Source organism: Malus domestica, chromosome 16 (assembly GCF_042453785.1).
Source record: "Malus domestica chromosome 16, GDT2T_hap1".
NCBI classification, from domain to species: domain Eukaryota; kingdom Viridiplantae; phylum Streptophyta; class Magnoliopsida; order Rosales; family Rosaceae; genus Malus; species Malus domestica.
The window spans coordinates 17464737-17483747 of NC_091676.1; the positions used below are offsets into that span (position 1 = coordinate 17464737).

The window sequence follows — 19011 nt, forward strand, 5'->3', positions numbered from 1 at the left end:
TGGATGTGAATTAAACAAATATCTAAAATGGGAATTTGCTTATAGGAACAATGATTCAACTTAACAAAACAATTAAAAATATAAACTCAAGATAATACAATTAATTTAAGAAAATTAGATTGACAAGGTGCTAGAGTTCAACCTTTACCAACAACACTCCTACGTAGCTCTTCCAATTGCTTAAATAATTGAAAACACACCTACTTTGAAGGTTGGATTTTCCTTGTGTATGTTTTACTTGTGACATTCAAGCTAAAATGCATACCACTACATGCAACTTATCCATGACATTTGGATTAAATATAAACATGAGTGATTCATTAATCTTGGTGAAAATCCTTTTGTTAAACCATGTAATCCCTAAGAGCATGATATTTACCTTAGGAGAGTACAATCCTCAATCACAAGAAGCACAACCAATTTTAACGTGACATTCGTTCAAAATTGCATCCGATAACTTTTCTAAGCATCCTAATGGTGATCAAGCATCAAGGTACATATATAGTTTAATTCAGTGATTGAAAATATCAAAGCAAGCATGTAACAACACTTAAGCAATTGAAAAATAAATCTACGTATTCATGTTGCGGCTCATGGCCTTATTCTAGGAAAATAAATTAGTTACACATACTTATATTAATACATAAAAAATTATCCATAAAACAAAATAACAAAGAAAGAAAACACCGGTTTTTACAAAACGAGCTCTCCGTTGCTCCCGACTTCTTTTCCTTTCTCCCGTGCTCTCCTACTTCTCTTCTATTTTTCCCCTTTTATTTTCTACTGTGCTCTTCTCTCTCTTGCTGCCATCTGCTCTTCTCTACTCCTCTCTGTCTTCTTTTCTGTTATTCTTTTCTTTTCTTTCTTTTCTGTCTCTCTCCTCTCTGTCTTCTGCCCTCTCTGTCCGTGTCTCCCATTTCTTCCTTTTTAAAATTTTTTTATTTTTTTATTTCTTTTCTTTCTTCCTTCTGTCAGTGCCTTTCTCTTCATCTTTTCTTATCTTTTTAATTCTTTTTTTTTTCTTTTCCTTCCACTTTTCTTGTCTGCCATCTTTTGCTTTAAACAATAAGGCAATGATCCTTTCAAAACATCATTCCGTGGAGACAAGCTCCACTTCCATTTCTCTTATTTGTTTTTATTAATTCATTTTCTCCATTTTGCTTGAAAGTGATCCTAAAATAAATTTAACTGCACATTAACACAAGATAAGGTAAAATGCCACAATTTTAACACAAAAACATCACAAAGACTTTAGAAATGGATGGTATAAATGCATGAAATATATGAGTGATCAGCCGTCTTTAATTCAGTTTTGATATTTGAATGATGTAGGTTGATCGTTGGAACCTAATTCTCTACGATACGTTAATAGGTATTTATGTGAATCGATGATCCAACCGTTGGATCATCACCAAACTTTGTTACATTGTAGTACATAATATTTGAAGAATGTAGGAACTTACGGATCTGGAATCCTATATAATGATCTTCCCGAATTGAATTTGTAAGTTCATGAAATAAAAGGTTAACCGCCACTTAGTTTTGGCAATTGGCGGAAATCCGACCGTTGGATCGTAATGGGACTTTAGGATGTTGTCCTAAAGGTATAATGTGGATCTTTGGAAGCAACAGATCAGAAATCCATGATGCAAATCTTCCAAATTGAATTACGTAGGGATGTGTTATATTTAAATTGTGTATTTTATCGGTACGAACTTTGAGATGTGATTTGATAATTGGTCATAGGCGACGAGGGTTTGTGATGTCTCGATATGCGTACTAGGGAGTTGTAGGGTGGACCTCAGGTAAGTGGGTCTTTTCCTTTTTATCATATATTATATATGTATATATATATATATATATGTGTGTGTGTGTGTGTGTGATTGATAATTCCACAACGTTTATAAATTTCTTATTGTGTATAATTATTGTGAATGCTTTGAAGTACTAATGTGAACTACGAATGGCTTGATCCATATTTAGGGTACGTAGGCAGTCTAATGAGATGTTAGATGCAGCCATACAATATTTGAAACAAAAACCTTGTTTGGGAATTGAGCAATGTGAAGGAAATTGATGAAAATATGAGATTTAACCTTATGTTTTTAGTGATTGGATGTTGGTCATAAATCAATGTGGAAGGAATCAAGAAATTGAAATAAGGAAACGTAAGTAATGATAGTTAATTAAACTAGTGTTTAGTTGGACTTATCTCTGATAATTATTTCCGAAAATAAATAATTCGGGAGTAGGACGTTATAGATTGTGCATTTTACGCCACATTATATATATGTATATATTGGAAAAATACTATGATATGGTTGAGTTTTAGATTTGAATTATAGCATATCCATGTGTATACTACCTACACACGATTATTATGAATGCTTTGAAGTGCGAAGATGAACGCGAAACACACAGGTAAGTTCAGGTGAATTGTGGTATTAGTTGAAATGATTGAGTTATGGCATGATCACATTATGTTTTAGGCAACTCTAACATTGTCGTACAAGTTGCCTATGAGTTGTATATGTCACATGAGATGCATTTAGAGCTCATAAATATGCACCTTGGTGTTAGTGCTCCCGCACATGGCCAAGGCACAGTCCTTCACATGATGTTCACCTCCCGCACCTTACGCTCGCCTTGGATCCAAGGTAGGTGCACATGCCTGTCATACAGATCACTATAGGTGGTTCCGACTCGTAGGTGACTCGCGATTATTCGCACAATCTTCACGTGATCGTAGCACTTGAGCGTATTTATTTACACCCAGTCCTATCATACAGACCACTTTAGGTGGTTCCAACTCCTGTGCAGGTATACTTATTGAGCTATGGATAAGTCGTACAGGTCACTAGAGGTGACTCCGACTTATGAGCTAGCATATATGATGTGATATGTGATGAGCTAGCATATATGATAAGATATGTGATGAGCTAGTATATATGATGAAATATGTGATGAGATGAGCTAGCATATATAGTGTGATATGTGATGAGCTAGCATATATGATAAGATATGTGATGAGCTAGCATATATGATGTGATATGTGATGAGCTAGCATATATGATGTGATATGTGATGAGCTAACATAAATGTTGAGATATGGGTAAGTTATACAGGTCACCATAGGTGACTCCAACTTGCGTGCTAGTATGGGTTATTAATCACATGATTATTGATATTGCTGATGAGATGTTGTGTTGTGGTATATTTATGATTTTTCTGGAAACTATACAGGCGTTGTAGCAAGGGGTTATAATGTTTTATATGGTTTCTATTAAAATTTTATTTCCAGGGCCACTCACCCTTGTTTTGTTTTCACCCTCCAGGTTTTATTAGCTTAGTTTTCTTATCGTCGAAGATTCGTGGCGATTCTTAGTATTGGAGATTATTTCGAGGGTACGATTCTTAATTCACTCTACTGTACTTGTTTATGCTCTAACGTCACGTGTGAAGTGGGATCATTCCCGCTCACCAGCGCATTTTGGTATTTAGGCACTCTTAGGTTTAAATTTATTCACATTTTTCCACATCATCATACTTTATGGCTTCGTCACCCTCCAGGTGTCGGCCAACACAGCTCGATTCGGAGTCCTAGTGGACATCCCGGGTCAGGGTGTGCCAATAGGGGTTGTTGTCAGTCATGTGACATTTGCATAGAAACCAATCATGACAAGACAACTTCACTCTAGCAATTTATTTTCAAGTGACATGATAGGATAAATTTGACTTGTGAAATGAGTGAAAACATTCACTGGTGCCTCTAACCTGTTAGTTTTGTTGAAAAAGTTGAAGTTTAATTGTTGTTCATTAATTGCAACGACTAGTAAACTGCGTATATTGTAAATCGCAATGATTGATATTTTGTAGAACCAACCAAGTGATACTCAAACTGCATGATCAAAATCATAAATGTTGCGACAATACTACTATTGCCTATTGCTATTAGGTGAACAGCTAATACGGCCACGTATTATTCCCTTATTATGGGGCAAAGCATTTAGTGCTTCATAGGGGTGGTTGTCAGTCATGTGACATTTACATAGGGACCAATCATGACAAGACAACTTCACTCTAGCAATTTATTTTCAAGTAACATGATAGGATAAATTTGACTTGTGAAATGTGGGAAAACACTTACAGGTGCCTCTAACCCGTTAGTTTTGTTGAAAAAGTGGAGTTTAATTGTTGTTCTTTAATTGCAACGACTGGTAAACTGCGTATAGTGTAAATCGTAACGATTGATATTTTGTAGATCCAACCAAGTGATAGTCAAACTGCATGATCAGAATCATAAATGTTGCGATAGTATTGCTGTTGCCTATATTAGGTGAACGGCCAATACGGTGATGTATTATTCCCTTATTATGGGACAAAGCATTTAGTGTTTCATAGGGGTGGTTGTCAGTCATGTGACATTTGCATAGGGACCAATCATGACAAGACAACTTCACTCTAGCAATTTATTTTCAAGTGACATGATAGGATAAATTTGACTTGTGAAATGTGTGAAAACACTCACGGGTGCCTCTAACCCGTTAGTTTTGTTGAAAAAGTTGGAGTTTAATTGTTCTTTAATTGCAACAACTAGTAACCCGCGTTTAGTGTAAATCGCAACGATTGATATTTTGTAGAACCAACCAAGTGATACTTAAACTGCATGATCAGAATCATAAATGTGTAAACACTCACATGTGCCTCTAACTCGTTAATTTTGTTGAAAAAGTGACGGTTCAATTGTTGTCCTTCAATTGCAAGGACTAGTAAATTATAGTGTAAATCGGAACCATTGAAATTTTGTAGAACCAAGTGAAACTTAAATCGTATGACCAGACTCATACTTGGGCCTTTGTAGGCAATTCAATAATTAATTGGATGGTTTCACTAACACCATGTTAAGCCCAGAATCAGAACTCTCTTCTGAGATTAAATATGCAGTGGAAGTGGAACCAAACAATACCTTCAATGTAAAGCTTACAAGTAATATCACACTATATTATAACTACATTCATTATTTAGGTAAGGGGACTCTACGATTATGTATATAGGCGGCCTTTGCAGTTAGCACAGATGGTAGTCTATGACATCTCGGATGGCTTAGGAACTTCCCGGAGCTTGACTGAGTTTTCGAAGCAGTGGTAGAACCCGAAGTGGGGGAATCTCTCATACCATGTGTCTTCCTGCTCATGTGTATCCCAGTGCTCGCCGCTGCTGCTCTTCCCATACTTGTGAACCCACCCAGTACCATTGTGGCCCTCACCCCATGTCCGGTTCCAGCGCTCTCCAAACTTACCTTCCCACCATGTTTCCCCCTGCTTCACGCCGTGACCATTTGGATCAAAATGTTCATCCCATTTGTCACCCCATTTTGCCCAGCCATCACCCTCACAGCGCTCAGCCCATTTGTCAGTGTATTTGTCGCTGCCACCATGTCCATCATACTTTTCGCCCCACCTGCAACAGATGCAAAGAATGTCAAGATATGAGCAGGTTGATTGACATATCTGCAGGAATATTACAATTTCTTGAAATCTACTGCCATGCGGAAACAATTTGACCGGACAGCACAAATAAATGAGACAATGTTACTGGGGGCATGCCATCAAACAGTTAATCAATTTAATTCAGGGAGTTTGGTACCTTTCATGCCAGATGTGAGCATGACCAGCCTCAAGGGGTGTGTTTGGGTCAATACTACACCACTTATGAGCCCATTTCTCTGCCTGGCCTGAGGCATCATAGTGTTCCTTCCATTTCTCATGCCACTCATCGCCTCTACCATTCTTTCCCCACTTGTCTGCAGTTTTCTCCATATGCACAAGTCCACAATTCTGCAATCAAATCAAAACTTTCTGTTCAGTTTGTTCTAAGATTTGTAACATTCCTATTCTCATCAGACAAAACTAACATGCCCAAAAATGATAACACGAGAAGAGATGACAGCTTTCCATGCATCTTAAAATCATTAAAAATAGACTGTGCCTACAGAGATGCAGACAGATAGAGGGCCAGGGTTCTAAAACACTTTGAATACGGTTCGCGTACATTCAATATGTGCTGCCAGTTGGTGCAGGGAATAGGCATCCTCCCACAATCATGAAAGCATGAGGGTTTTTGGTGTAAAACAACATTTTTTAACCAAAACATTTCATCGCCAAATCAAACCTAACACAATTTATCTCATAAATTCATTTGAAAAATGAGTTCATAGACTCTAGGACCACTCTCTGAAAAATAATATCATCTCTGTTGGCAAAAGCGAAATTGTTGTTAACAAGTCAATGGTACAACAAGTAAACTAATTGCTACATAAAACTTCTTATGGCAATCCTGTTGATGGAACACAGCATTTCTAAGGGGCATTTCCTCATTTTTATGAATAGGAGCCTGCATTTACATAGATTAATATAATTTATAGCTCAAAGACTACACAAATTGAAACAAATTCTAAAAGTCTGTTGAGGAAGCAATTTAGACTTGCAATCACAGCAGAAGCTAGGTAGGGTTGTTTCTGACTGGAAAGCAAAGCTAGAATCCATTAAGATTGTGATATTGAAAAGAAGGGGAGAAACATTTAAATTTAGTTGGAAGTAGCAGTGTGTGTGGAATAACCTGCCACATAGATTCCGTCCAAAATTCACGCCAGACATTTCCAGTTGCATCACGTCCCAATTTTTCTGAACCAAGCTCCTTGTGACCAAACTCATCTGCAGCCTCCCAGTACTTATCTTGCCATTCAGTAACTTGGTCAGCACTAACACCTCTGGTCATTGTCCACTTGCAAATCACCCCATCAGGCCTTTGCTCAATTCCAGATTCCTTCCACCACTTAGATCCATCTGTATTCACTCCATATGATGACACCTCATCCACCGCATCAAGAGCTTGAGCTGCCTCTGCTGCATGTGCTGAAAACTCATCACCAAGTTCATGTTCCTCTTTCGGGGAAAGTGCCTTAGAGACGTCCACTTTCTCAACCTCCATCAGTGACTGGAAAGGAGGAAGAGGAGGGCTTCGATTGGGTTCTTGAAGCTTACTCTCTAAGGGAATTGAGAGATAATCCACAGATCGCTCTTTCTCCAACACAGGATTGCTTACATTTAGCTGTGCTGAAGTTTTCATTGCTGTTGGCAAGTCAATGACATCGTCTGAAACTTTATCACTACCCTGAGGGGGTTCCCAGGACCAAAAATCAGGACCTGGAGTCCTGGTTCCTGAAATTTCTGATTGAGGCACTGGCACAACAACACTCCTAATCTGTGCTCCTGTTGAAATTAAAATTTTTTGATAACGAAATGCTCAAATTACTGACATGCAAGTTATAAGAAACAAAAACAAAAAGTATTCAATTCAATTGATCACACAATTCAGATGCTCATCCACTACCTTCTAAAAAATACCAAATCAGCATGCCATTACTTACCACCCCACCGTAACTTAAAGTTCTACCCCGTCGATTGCAGGGTGTATATCCTCGTATTATCAAATGCCAACATATGTTACAAATTCACAACTCTAACTTTTACAATTTGATATAATGCGATCTCCGTGAAACAATTAAGCCATTTACAATTTGATATAATGCGATCTCCGTGAAACAATAATCCCATCAGCATCCAAAACATATGCAGAATATCAAACTCTAACTTTTTTGTTCTTGGAAATTCTGGACTTCAATTAACAAATAAAACAGTGATCAATTTTTCTCGATAGCATCAAATGTACCTCAAAACTATACCTATATTTATCTTCATTATCCCAAATCAAAATCCCATATTTAAACAAACAATCAGAAATTCAAATTGCCTCATTAAAAATCAAACACAATGTCCAAATCTTTACCTTCTTGACGAGCCCCAATTGTTCCGTCACCACCCCTGCCACTCCCACCACCGGAACCTCCGCGATCCCCCGCCTCAGTCCTCAACTCCTTATTCTTGTCCTCCAAAATGGCGCGAGCGGCCGCGATCGCGGCCGCAGCTCGATCAACAACCTGCATTCGCTGAACCCGGTCCCTTTCCTCCTTCGAAACCTCCAGAATCTTTTGGAACTCCTCGCTCTTCTTCTCCAATTCCTCAACAGGCTCCACACTCTGATCATCAACATCGATTTTTGCAGAGTTCTCAACGATCCTTTCGAACTCGGCGACCTTTTTGTCGTTCTCGACGGCCTTCTTCCACATGCCGAGGTACGAGTCCCCACCATCGGAAACCCTAATCCGCAAACTTCCCCTGCCTGTGATTTTGCCTCTCCCAAACGGCGCCATTTTGAGGGATTCGAGCGGAAGAATGAGCGGGTGTTTGTGCTTGTGGAGGTAGAAATGGGCGGCGCGTGGAGCACAGGCGCCGAGCTGAGACGCCATTTCGTGCGGTGGCGGGAAAAGCTGTTGCCTGTTGGCGGAGAGAGTGGAGTGAGCGAGCGAGGAGACCTCAGTTACTGGAGAAGAAGAGAGAAGTGGCGGAGGATATTTCAAGTGTTTATTTTATTTTATTATTAATATTTTATTTATTTTTCTCTGCTTTTTGAAAAGAAGGGGAAAAGGTTCCGTGAGATTGGAGGAAGGTTCTGGGTGCGTTTGATTGATACGTGGACACGTGGCGGGAACGAGAGGGACATAAGGACGGAGCGTGGCGGAAATGGACGGTGGCGTTGGATTCAAAATCCCGAGAGTCTCGGACCGTCCACGACTTGGATGCTGAGGCAAATAGAGATAAGGAAAAAATTTGTAAATGAAGTGATCCGTAACCAATACAATAAATATGTTTATTCAAAATTAAGTAATAATTTAATTATTAGTATTTACGTTATTTAGTAACAAATTTTATAATAAACTTAATTTTTCTAACATTATCGACAAATAGTATGCTCAATTATACGTTGATCGTTACGTCCAATCAATAAAAATAGCATGATGACAGGATAGGCTTTACTGTTAAAGTATAAGAAAAGTTGATGTCGGCATGATAATAGGTTTTCAGTTTTTGTTTTTACTTCCAAAAAAATTGTCAAGAAAATTCTTTCAAAATAAAACTTTTACGGTTCATTTGGATTTTTTAGTTTAATACTGATTTTCGTGTCAACATTATAAAATTATATGCAAAAAATATGAGGTGCCAGAAAGATTCACATTCAAGAGAGTTTTTTTAGCATTTTTTAAAAAACTAAAATCTTGTTTAGTAATTAAAAAAATGAAAACAAAAAAAGTGAAAGCTTTTTGCCAGATTTTGAAATAATTTTTAATTTCCAAAAAGGTGAAAATTAAAAACCATTATGACAAATTATTGAAAAATCAAGAAAGTAAAATCAATAATATTTCATCAATAATTTTGTAAAATCAAAAAAGTGAAAATTGAAAACTAAAAGTAAAAATTGGAGATGGTGAAATGATAAATTATTGATTTTATAAAATTAATAGGGTAAATATCAGTTTACTACTCTCATATTTCGCAGTTTTCATCATTTAGTATATCAAAATTTTTTCGTTCTAGAGTCATACCTAAAGTGTTAATTTTGGGACAGTCTCATACATCTGTTAGTCAAACTGTTAAGTCTGCCATTAACTGATGACGTGACGTCTATGTGGACAATGACTGGACGCCACGTGTCATTAAGGGTCCACTTGGATTATTTTATTTTTCTTGGAAGAAGGGGTTCAAAAAAAAATATTCAAAAATTCAAAAAAAAAAAAAGCCTCGTCTTCTACCTCCCTCAACCCCCTCCCTTCTCTCCTCTGTTCTTTTGGCCTCATCCTTTTCTCTTCAAAAACCCCATTAATTATACCAATTAGATATATGATATCATCACATTCTTTAGCCCTAGCAACTCTTCCTCCAAGCAACCAAGAACCGCATTTAACAAAACCCAACAATGGAGTCACCTCAAACCAGGAAATCAGGGGTTAACCTTCCCTCTGAGATGTCCGAGACATTGCTCCACCTCGATTCCGTTTCGAGTTCTTTTCATGCGGTTTCGAGCCTTTCAGTGTCGCTGGGTTCTTGTTGGGCGATTTTGCACTTATCCTCACCATCGAAGCCCTTAACTTGCAGCGACAGATTCATCCGTCGAAGAGGGAGGCAATTCTTCGAAAGTCACTCTAAAACCCTAATTCTATCTCTTTCTATAAAACCCTGTTCTTGTACTTACTTCCCATAAAATCAAAATTCCGTCTTTTTTAATATCTGCACTTGCAAAACCCTAAATCCCAAAATCCAATTGTGAAACCAAATTGAATCCCTTTTCGTTTTAGAAGTGGCAATTCTCTTTGGATTCGACTGATTTGCAGAGTAGAAGGGAGGGGGTCTATTGATTTACAGGTAAACCACAAACGAAGTTGTTTGTACCATACTTGACCAATCCCGAAACTATTGAGCACCGGTCAACATTATACCGTTAAGGACCCAGAAGAGTTTCCTTCTAACCAGGAGGTCAATCATAGTGCGACACGTGTCGACATCAGAAGCCAATCATAGCACGACACGTGTCAACATCAGAAGCCAATCACAACACGACACGTGTCAATGTCAGAATGAAACTAGAAACTCTATTATATAAATAAAGATCATTCTCTCATAATATTTCCTAATGTCGTTTGTACTAAATCATTCACCAGTACCCATTAAAGGAAAGCTTGAACCTATGTACTTGTGTAAACCCTTCACAATTAATGAGAACTCCTCTACTCCGTGGACATAGCCAATCTGGGTGAACCACGTATATCTTGTGTTTGCTTCCCTGTCCCTATCCATTTACATACTTATCCACACTAGTGACCGAAGCAATCTAGTGAAGGTCACAAGCTTCACACTTTCTGTTGTACCAAAGTCCTCACTGATTTTGTGCATCAACATTTGGCGCTGTCTGTGGGAACGAAACTTATTCCCATTCTCTTCAGCTTTGTTAAGCTGGTTTCCACTATTCGTACACTCTCTTTTGACCAGGCATCCCTTTCCAACATGGGGAGTGAAGGAAGCCACAGCACACAGAATGACACCCCTCTTGCACCTGGTGCGAAGCAACGAAAGAAGGAACAAAAGAAGTTACTCTTCAAGCTAAAGTCGATGAGCTGGAAGCTCAGAACAACAAGATAGCGATGATAAATGAGATTATCCAAGAGCAGTATAAGAAGGTCTTCGAGATGCTCCATGAGGCTAGATATACTAAAACACACGAGCTCATCACCCCTGTGGAAGTCAACCATCAACTGGGTGCCCCCCAACACGGAGGGTCATTTGCCCTCAACATGGGTATTCCTGTTGAGGAGCGAGCTACTCATCGAAATGGCGACCAACATGAGACTTCTCTCAACCCAGCTGCTTCGACCCGAAGCAGGAGGAGTGGAGGAAGACACCTCCTTACAGAAGAAGTGGAAGGATCGAAATCCATCTTTCGCGACTGTCGAGACTTCCTAAAGCAACATCGAGATAATCCCATCTATGTAAGCTCGAAGATCAATGACCCAAGGGTCTCTGAAAGACTCGGTCCCCTCCCATGTCCTAGGCCGGTTACCAATTTGGGGAAGGGGCAACAAGTCCTAGAGAAACACGAAGGTATATGGGACTTAGAGATGTTCCGACAGATATACCTTGGAAGTCAGTACGGCGAGTCAAGGGAAAAATCACATGCTCTTGATCAAACCTTCCTACTTCCAAGAGGAGATGGAGATTTACGAAAGAAAGCTTTAGTGGTACATGACTCCACTCAGGACCCTCTTGTCCTACAACTCCTTAAGGAAGTAAATAAGTTGAAAGCCGAACGACAAGCTGAGATACCTGATTGGAACCAACCTAGGCCTGGCCCTCTTAAAATGAGGATCCTCGACACCCTTTCCAAGCAAAGATAAAACAGAAGCTTGGCTTGCAACTCTATACTGGAAAGGAGGACCCAATTGAACACCTTAACCTTTTTGAGTCCACCATGGCATACCGGATGCACACCGACGAAGAACGATGTCTTCTTTTCCCCTCCACCCTCTATGGCGGAGCTTTAAACTGGTATTGCCGTTTTCCACCTGAGACGGTAGACTCATTTGAGGAATTGAGGAAACTGTTTGTTTCTCAACACATTTTCCAGACCGATCGCTTGCACTTTGTGGATGACTTATACACTATTTGCCAGAAGCCAGACGAGTCATTACGTATGTATACTGGTCGCTTCAGCCATAAGTATTCCCGTTGTGCCAAGGCAGACAACAAGACTGCCCTCAAAGCCTTCACGGTAGGCCTACGTGATTGTTTCTTCAAGTACATGATCAATGCCAACACTTGGAAGACTTACTTTGAGGTGATGGCACATGCTTACAACCATGCCTCCGCCGAGGCAATGACATATCAAGGGAAACCCCTCATATCCACCCCTTATCAACAAGTAGAGAGTGGAAGCTAGATCCAACCAAATGAAAAAACCTTGACCTTTCAAATGGCAGCGGTGCCTCCCCCTGCCTTAGTTAATACTTCGCCAAGTCAATAGACATATCAACCTTATGGCAAAAGGAAAGATTTCCATCCTCACCAGTCTCATTTTAGTAAAAAGAGTAAGGGACACTATCTCGATAACCAAGGGAATCGCCACGATAACGCTCGCCCCCAGGCAGTCAACACAGTGGGCCAAGCACATGTCAGGACAAGCCCTACCCCAAGGTATGAGACATACACACCCTTGAACGCCACATGCGTGGCCATTTACCCCAGCATAGCACACCTGATACCGAAGTTAAAGCCAAGGCACCCGGATTACAAGCCCATGAAGAACACGGGCACGTTTTGTTGCTACCATGAGCATAATAGCTATGACGGCGAGAAGTGTATCACCCTTCGTGATCATATTGAAGTTTTGGCGTGTGAAGGAAAAATTGATCGATTCCTTCTTCACTTTTCATGGGATAATTGTAACCAACGCCAAGTGAATGTGATATATTCCATAAGCGGCGGCACACCCATATATAAATCTTCCAATAGAGCCATGAAAAACAATGAACGAGCTTTAAGGCCTGGCTACCAAGTGTTTCACGTGGAAGACATCAGGGGAGTCAAGTATCAAAAGCCTAACTGGGATCCAATATGTTTCTACCTTGAGGAAGAAAGAGGTATCATTTACCCTCACAACGACCCACTGATCATGGAGGCTCACATAGCTAACTTTGAAGTAAGACGAATCCTGGTAGACACATGGGCTTCGGTCAATATCATGTTTGCTGAAGCTTTCAGGGCACTTAATGTAGCTGAACACTTGCTCGATCGCTCGATTTCTCCTTTGATAAGCTTTTCTGGTGATATCGTGCAACCTTTGGGGAGCATACACTTACCTTTCACCATTGGTACATGCCTTTACACAGCTACCATTACCACTAACTTCCTGGTGGTTGATTGCCCAACAACATACAATGTCATCTTCGGACGCACAAGCATCAATGATCTCAAGGCCATGGTATCCACACATATATTGTTGATGAAATTTCCAACCCCTTATGACAATGGTTACATCAGAGGAGATCAACTTAGTGCACGATCATGTTACAACACTTCGGTCAAGCAACAACACCTGCATGTGCCCAAGGAAACCTTTTCTATTCATGACCAAGTCATAAAGATAAGCCCGGACGAAGCCAACTTAGATCTTCACGGTGGCAACAGTTAACCCAACGATCCTCGAGATGACTTTTTCACCTAGCAAGCACAACCCGCTGAAAAGCTGGAGAAGGTTTCTATATCAAAAGATTATTTAGATCGCATGGTGAAGATTGGCACCACATTGTCACCACCCATTCGGTTGGCATTGATCTCTTTTTTGTAAGAGAACACCGAGGTCTTCGCCTGGTCATACAAGGATATGCCAGGCATCTCCCCCGATATCACATGTCATTGCTTGAGTATTAACCCCAAAACCAAGCCGGTTAGACATAAGCAAAGATCTTATGACGTTGAACGATACGAAGCAATGAAGGCAGAAGTTGAAAAACTCAAAGGCATAGGCTTCGTCCGCGAAGTCAATTACCCAACATGGGTAAAAAATGTGGTCCTTGTTAAGAAAAATCCGACCAAAGAAATTCTCTTGCTCCAAAAGGTCTTGTGGAGAATGTGTGTCGACTACATCGACCTAAATAAAGGATGCCCAAAGGATAGCTTTCCTCTTCCTCTCATTGACAGACTTATAGACTCTATGACAGGGTGTGAACTCTTGAGCTTCATGGATGCTTACTCAAGATACAACCAAATCCTCATGAACCCTCCGGACTAAGAACACATAGCCTTCACTACTGACAGGGGACTATATTGCTATAAAGTCATGCCCTTCGGCCTAAAGAATGCAGAAGCGACTTATCAGAGACTAGTCAATTCAATGTTCGCCGAACAGATTGGGAAAAACATGGAAGTTTATGTTGATGATATGCTAGTTAAGAGCAAACATGCTCACTAACACATCGCTAACCTATCTGAAACTTTCACCATTGTGAAGAGGTATCGAATAAGGTTGAACCCCAACAAATGTGCCTTTGGCGTAGGCTCTGGCAAATTCTTAGGCTTCATGATAAGCCAACGAGGCATTGAGGTTAATCTCGAGAAGATCAAAGCAATCCTCGACATGAAGGAACCGGTAATTTCAAAAGACATCCAAAGCTTTACTGGCAAGGTGGCAGCCTTAACTAGGTTCATCTCTAAGGCCACAGACAGATGTGCTCATTTCTTCAAAGCATTTAAGGGAAGTAAGAAGTACATTACATGGACTAATGAATGTGACGAGGCATTCAAGAACCTTAAAGACTATATGAGTAAAGCCCATCTGCTCTCCAAACCTGAGGTTGGTGACACTCTCATCATCTATCTGTCGGTATCGACTTCAGCAGTAAATTCCGTTTTCATTTGAAATTATGGTAATGTCGAATGACCTGTCTACTACGCTAGCAAAGCCTTACAAGATGCAGAGACACGATATTCCAACATTGAGAAATTGGCTCTAGCATTGGTCATGTCCACTCGAAAACTTCGCCCTTACTTCCAAGCACTCTCCATCATCGTGCTTACCAATCATCATCTTCGACAGATACTCCAAAGTCCTGACACTTCGGGGTGAATGATAAAATGGGTGATAGCATTGGGTGAGTTTGACATCTCCTACTAACCAAAGCCAGCTGAGAAGGGCCAAGCAGTGGCAGACTTCATCACCGACTTCACATATCTTGTTGACATTGTTTCTACGCCTAAAGAACTGGTTTCATTACCCTCGGAAGCTTAGAAAATAGAACCAACAGCCCCAGCATGGAGTCTATATGTTGATGGCTCGTCCAACCAACATGGTTGTGGAGCGAGGCTAGTCCTTACGACCACTAACAAAGTGGTGATGGAGTATAATCTTCGTTTCAAATTCAAGGCGTCGAACAGTGAGGCCGAATATGAAGCCCTCCTAGTAGGCTTACATTTGGCCAAACACCTTGGGGTTAAACGAATTGATATCTTCAATGACTCCCAATTGGTGGTTAACCAGGTCACCAACAACTTTAACGCTAAGGATAGCTCAATGACAGCATATCTGGCACAAACATAATTGTTGCTTAAGCACTTCCACTATCAGATCACCCAAATTCCTTGAGCGGCAAACAGTTATGCAGATGCTTTGGCTCGCCTCACCTCAGCGGTGAAAGACAAGATTGGGAGAAAAATTCAGGTTGAATTATTAGCAGCACCATGGATGCGGAAGTGACCAACTTATAACATGGGGATAGTTGGATTACCCTGATTTATAGATTCCTTGCTTATGACACCCTTCCAAATGACAAAGTCCAAGCTAAGTAGATTCGATACAAGGCTACATGTTACTTGATCATTAATGACTAACTTTACAAGCGGGGTTTTAACCTACCATACCTAAGATGCCTTACGCCTGCAGAGGCGAAAATTGTCCTTCGGGAAATACATGAAGGAGTCTGCGGAGATCATACTGGATCTCAATCCCTAGCACACAATTTTTTTCGCCAAGAATATTACTGGCCAACATTCCACCAAGATGCCATCAGAATATCTCGCTCATGTGATAAGTGTCAACGCTACGCAACTATTCCTCACTCATTTCCCGAGCTGAAGCCGCTCACTCCTATGATCAGCCTTTAGCCCTTCGCCTAATAGGGACTTGATTTGTTCGGCCCAATGCCTGCAGGGAAAGGTCCGCAATGCAGTCGTTGCAGTTGACTAATTTATAAAGTGAGCTGAAGTAGAACCCTTGGCAACCATTATTGAGGCAAAAATAGAAGACTTCGTATGGAATAACATCCTTTGTAGATTCAGCATTCTCAATGCGATAGTCACTGACAACGGGTGACAGTTCGACAATAATAAGTTCAGGATGTTCTGCTCTAAGTTCAACATCAACTTATGTTTTGCCTCCCCAGCTCATCCCCAGTTTAATGGACAAGTTGAAGCTATCAACAAAATAATCAAGCGAACTTTGAAAACCAGCTTGGACAAGATTAAAGATTGTTGGCCAGAATTTGTACCCCAAGTTCTTTGGTCATACCACACTTTGTATTGGACATCAATAGGAGAGACCCCATTCTCACTTGCCTTTGGTACAGAGGCAGTTGTCCGAGTTGAGCTTGAGCAAGCAACATTCCGAGTCCAGAACTACGTGCAAAGCGAAAATGACAAACAACTTACCCTCAACTTAGATCTAGTCGAGGAACACAAAAACCAGGCTCACTTGAGGAATATTGCCTACAAGTAGCGCATCTTCAACTACTATGACTCAAGGGTCAAACCTCGTTCTTTCAAAATGAGGGATTGGGTATTGAAGAAAAGATTACTCTGCGACAGAGTTCTGAGTGAAAGAACACTTAGTCCAAACTGGGATGGACCGTTTGAAGTTGTTGGCATTAGTCGCCCTGACTCCTACAAGCTTAGAAGTTCCAGTGGCAAGACCCTTGGCCATCCATGGAACGCTGATCACTTGAAGTACTATTACAAGTAAACTCACATTGTACAAGTGTTAAGCTTCAGCCGTTCGTCATCCTATGTAACGAAGATTATTTGGCATGAATTTAATAAAGACATGATTTAGACAACTCAGTCCTAATCCTCTTACATTCCTAGCAATGAAACACTCGGGTTCAAAGCTTCAACATGAATGCTTCCAACATGAAACAAAGTCTATGTCAACGAGACTATACAAATAAACGAACAGCTTCACAGTATATTCGTTCAATCATACATTCCAACACATTCATACATAAGCCAACTGTGATTCGAAAGGGTTCAACATACTTTGTGTCATTCGACACTTGCTACAATTGATGTGAGAATTACTTGACACACAAATTAAACCCTCATTTTGACAATTGTAGTAAAGTATGTAAGTAGGGTATCGTTCTAGGCTGGGGATTAGGAGGGATTGCTAATCTATTCTAAATTAATTTAAAAATATTAAACAAGACTCAAGGACACAAAACTAGGCTAAAAACTCTAATAACTCAAAACACACTTAGAATGACTCAACATAATGAAAACAATCAATTTAGACACTAGGAACTGAAATGGACGGAAATTGAATTAAAAGACTAACAACAATGAAAACTAACTAAATAATATAATTTAATAATGGGGGGGGTTTGGTTTTGACGAGAAGTAAATTAAACTTAAATAAATTACAGAATTGACAAAAGCATGAATTAAGGTGAAAGGATAGGTGACGGACTAGCTAGAGGGTTCTTCTCCACACATGACACATATGCAACCTAAATTGATTTTCAGTTGTTCTTTCAATAAATTGTGAATGACAATGTTCCAAGTTAATTAGGTCCGCTTAAATTAACTCTTAGATTTCCCTAGATTCATTGGATTGAATGGAATACGCATTACAACCAAATTATTCCTCATCAAAGTCCCTAACTATGGAATACGCATGATAGAGACATTCAACAAAGATCATTAAGTTCAACGGAAATCATAACATTGACTAGGCATTCATAACTATGGAATACGCATGTTAATCCAGCCTAGAATTCACTTAACACGATTGTGGATAACAACCTTCACTACTTGTGAATATAAGTTCATAACGATTAGGTGAAATTCACTTATATTCTAGCATCAAATTCATGATTGTAAATTAAGTATGCATTCTTAATCGACATACAAAAATAAGTTATCAATCAAGCAGTTAAGCAAATTAAATCACAACTCAGAAATCACAACTGAAGGTAATCAATTCATATTACAAATATATTCATGGCTTTGAATTAACCTCTAGCCAAAAAGAAATTAGTTCCACATGTTTAACATAATTGAACAGCAAGTTAAATTAAACATGAACATAGAATTAAAAGAAGAAAGAATTCCAAACACTCTAATAGTTGCAGATTGCATAAGCACGGCACTACTCCTCCTCTCCTTCAATGGTGGCGGCACAAGGTGGTTATGGTGGTTGAATGGTTGGTTATATGGAGGAATGGATGGGGAAGGTTTAGATATGTAGGGAGAGGCAAGGGAAGGCTTGGAGAATGGTTAATTTCTGGATGATTTGAATGAGGTTGTTGCCATGGTATTTATAGGAAAAGGATGGACTTGTTTAACACAAAATTCTGGTGGAATTGAGTAGGTGAGCAAGGCAAAGAGTGGGAATTGTTGGTGGGTTAGGTATTGAGTCATCCATTCACATGTCATGGTGAGTTAAGCATTGCATCATCCACTCACATGTCATGGTGATTTAAGCATTGCATCATCACTCAAATTTCTGGTGAAAGTGAATCAATGCCCACGGCATTGAAGAATTTCTTGGTTTTGAGTGAAGTTTTGGTCAATCCTTCTAGAAATTTATCCCTTCTTGCAACTTGTATTTGTTTCACCAGATTTTTAGCATGTTCATAGCCTCTTTTGTCTTCAAATTCGTCCATCCTCATGCCTCCATGCTTGCAAAATCCAATCTTGGCCCAAAAATGCTCTAGAATGTTCCAAATTGCTTCTTTTTGCATACTTTGACACTAAAACCTGAAATTGCACGAAAATAACTTTAAACACTATAATT

General features: G+C 39.7%; 1 protein-coding gene across 1 annotated transcript; it reads right to left on the reverse strand.

Moving 5' to 3' along the window:
• Positions 1-4816: 4816 nt before the first annotated feature.
• LOC103403958 (protein LIKE EARLY STARVATION, chloroplastic) lies at positions 4817-8691 on the reverse strand. Its single transcript, XM_008342804.4, has 4 exons — positions 7849-8691; positions 6619-7271; positions 5647-5837; positions 4817-5460 (listed from the first exon to the last, which is right to left on the reverse strand). The coding sequence occupies exons 1-4, from the start codon at positions 8366-8368 to the stop codon at positions 5085-5087; spliced, it is 1740 nt and encodes a 579-aa protein (XP_008341026.3). The 5' UTR covers positions 8369-8691; the 3' UTR covers positions 4817-5084.
• Positions 8692-19011: the final 10320 nt, after the last annotated feature.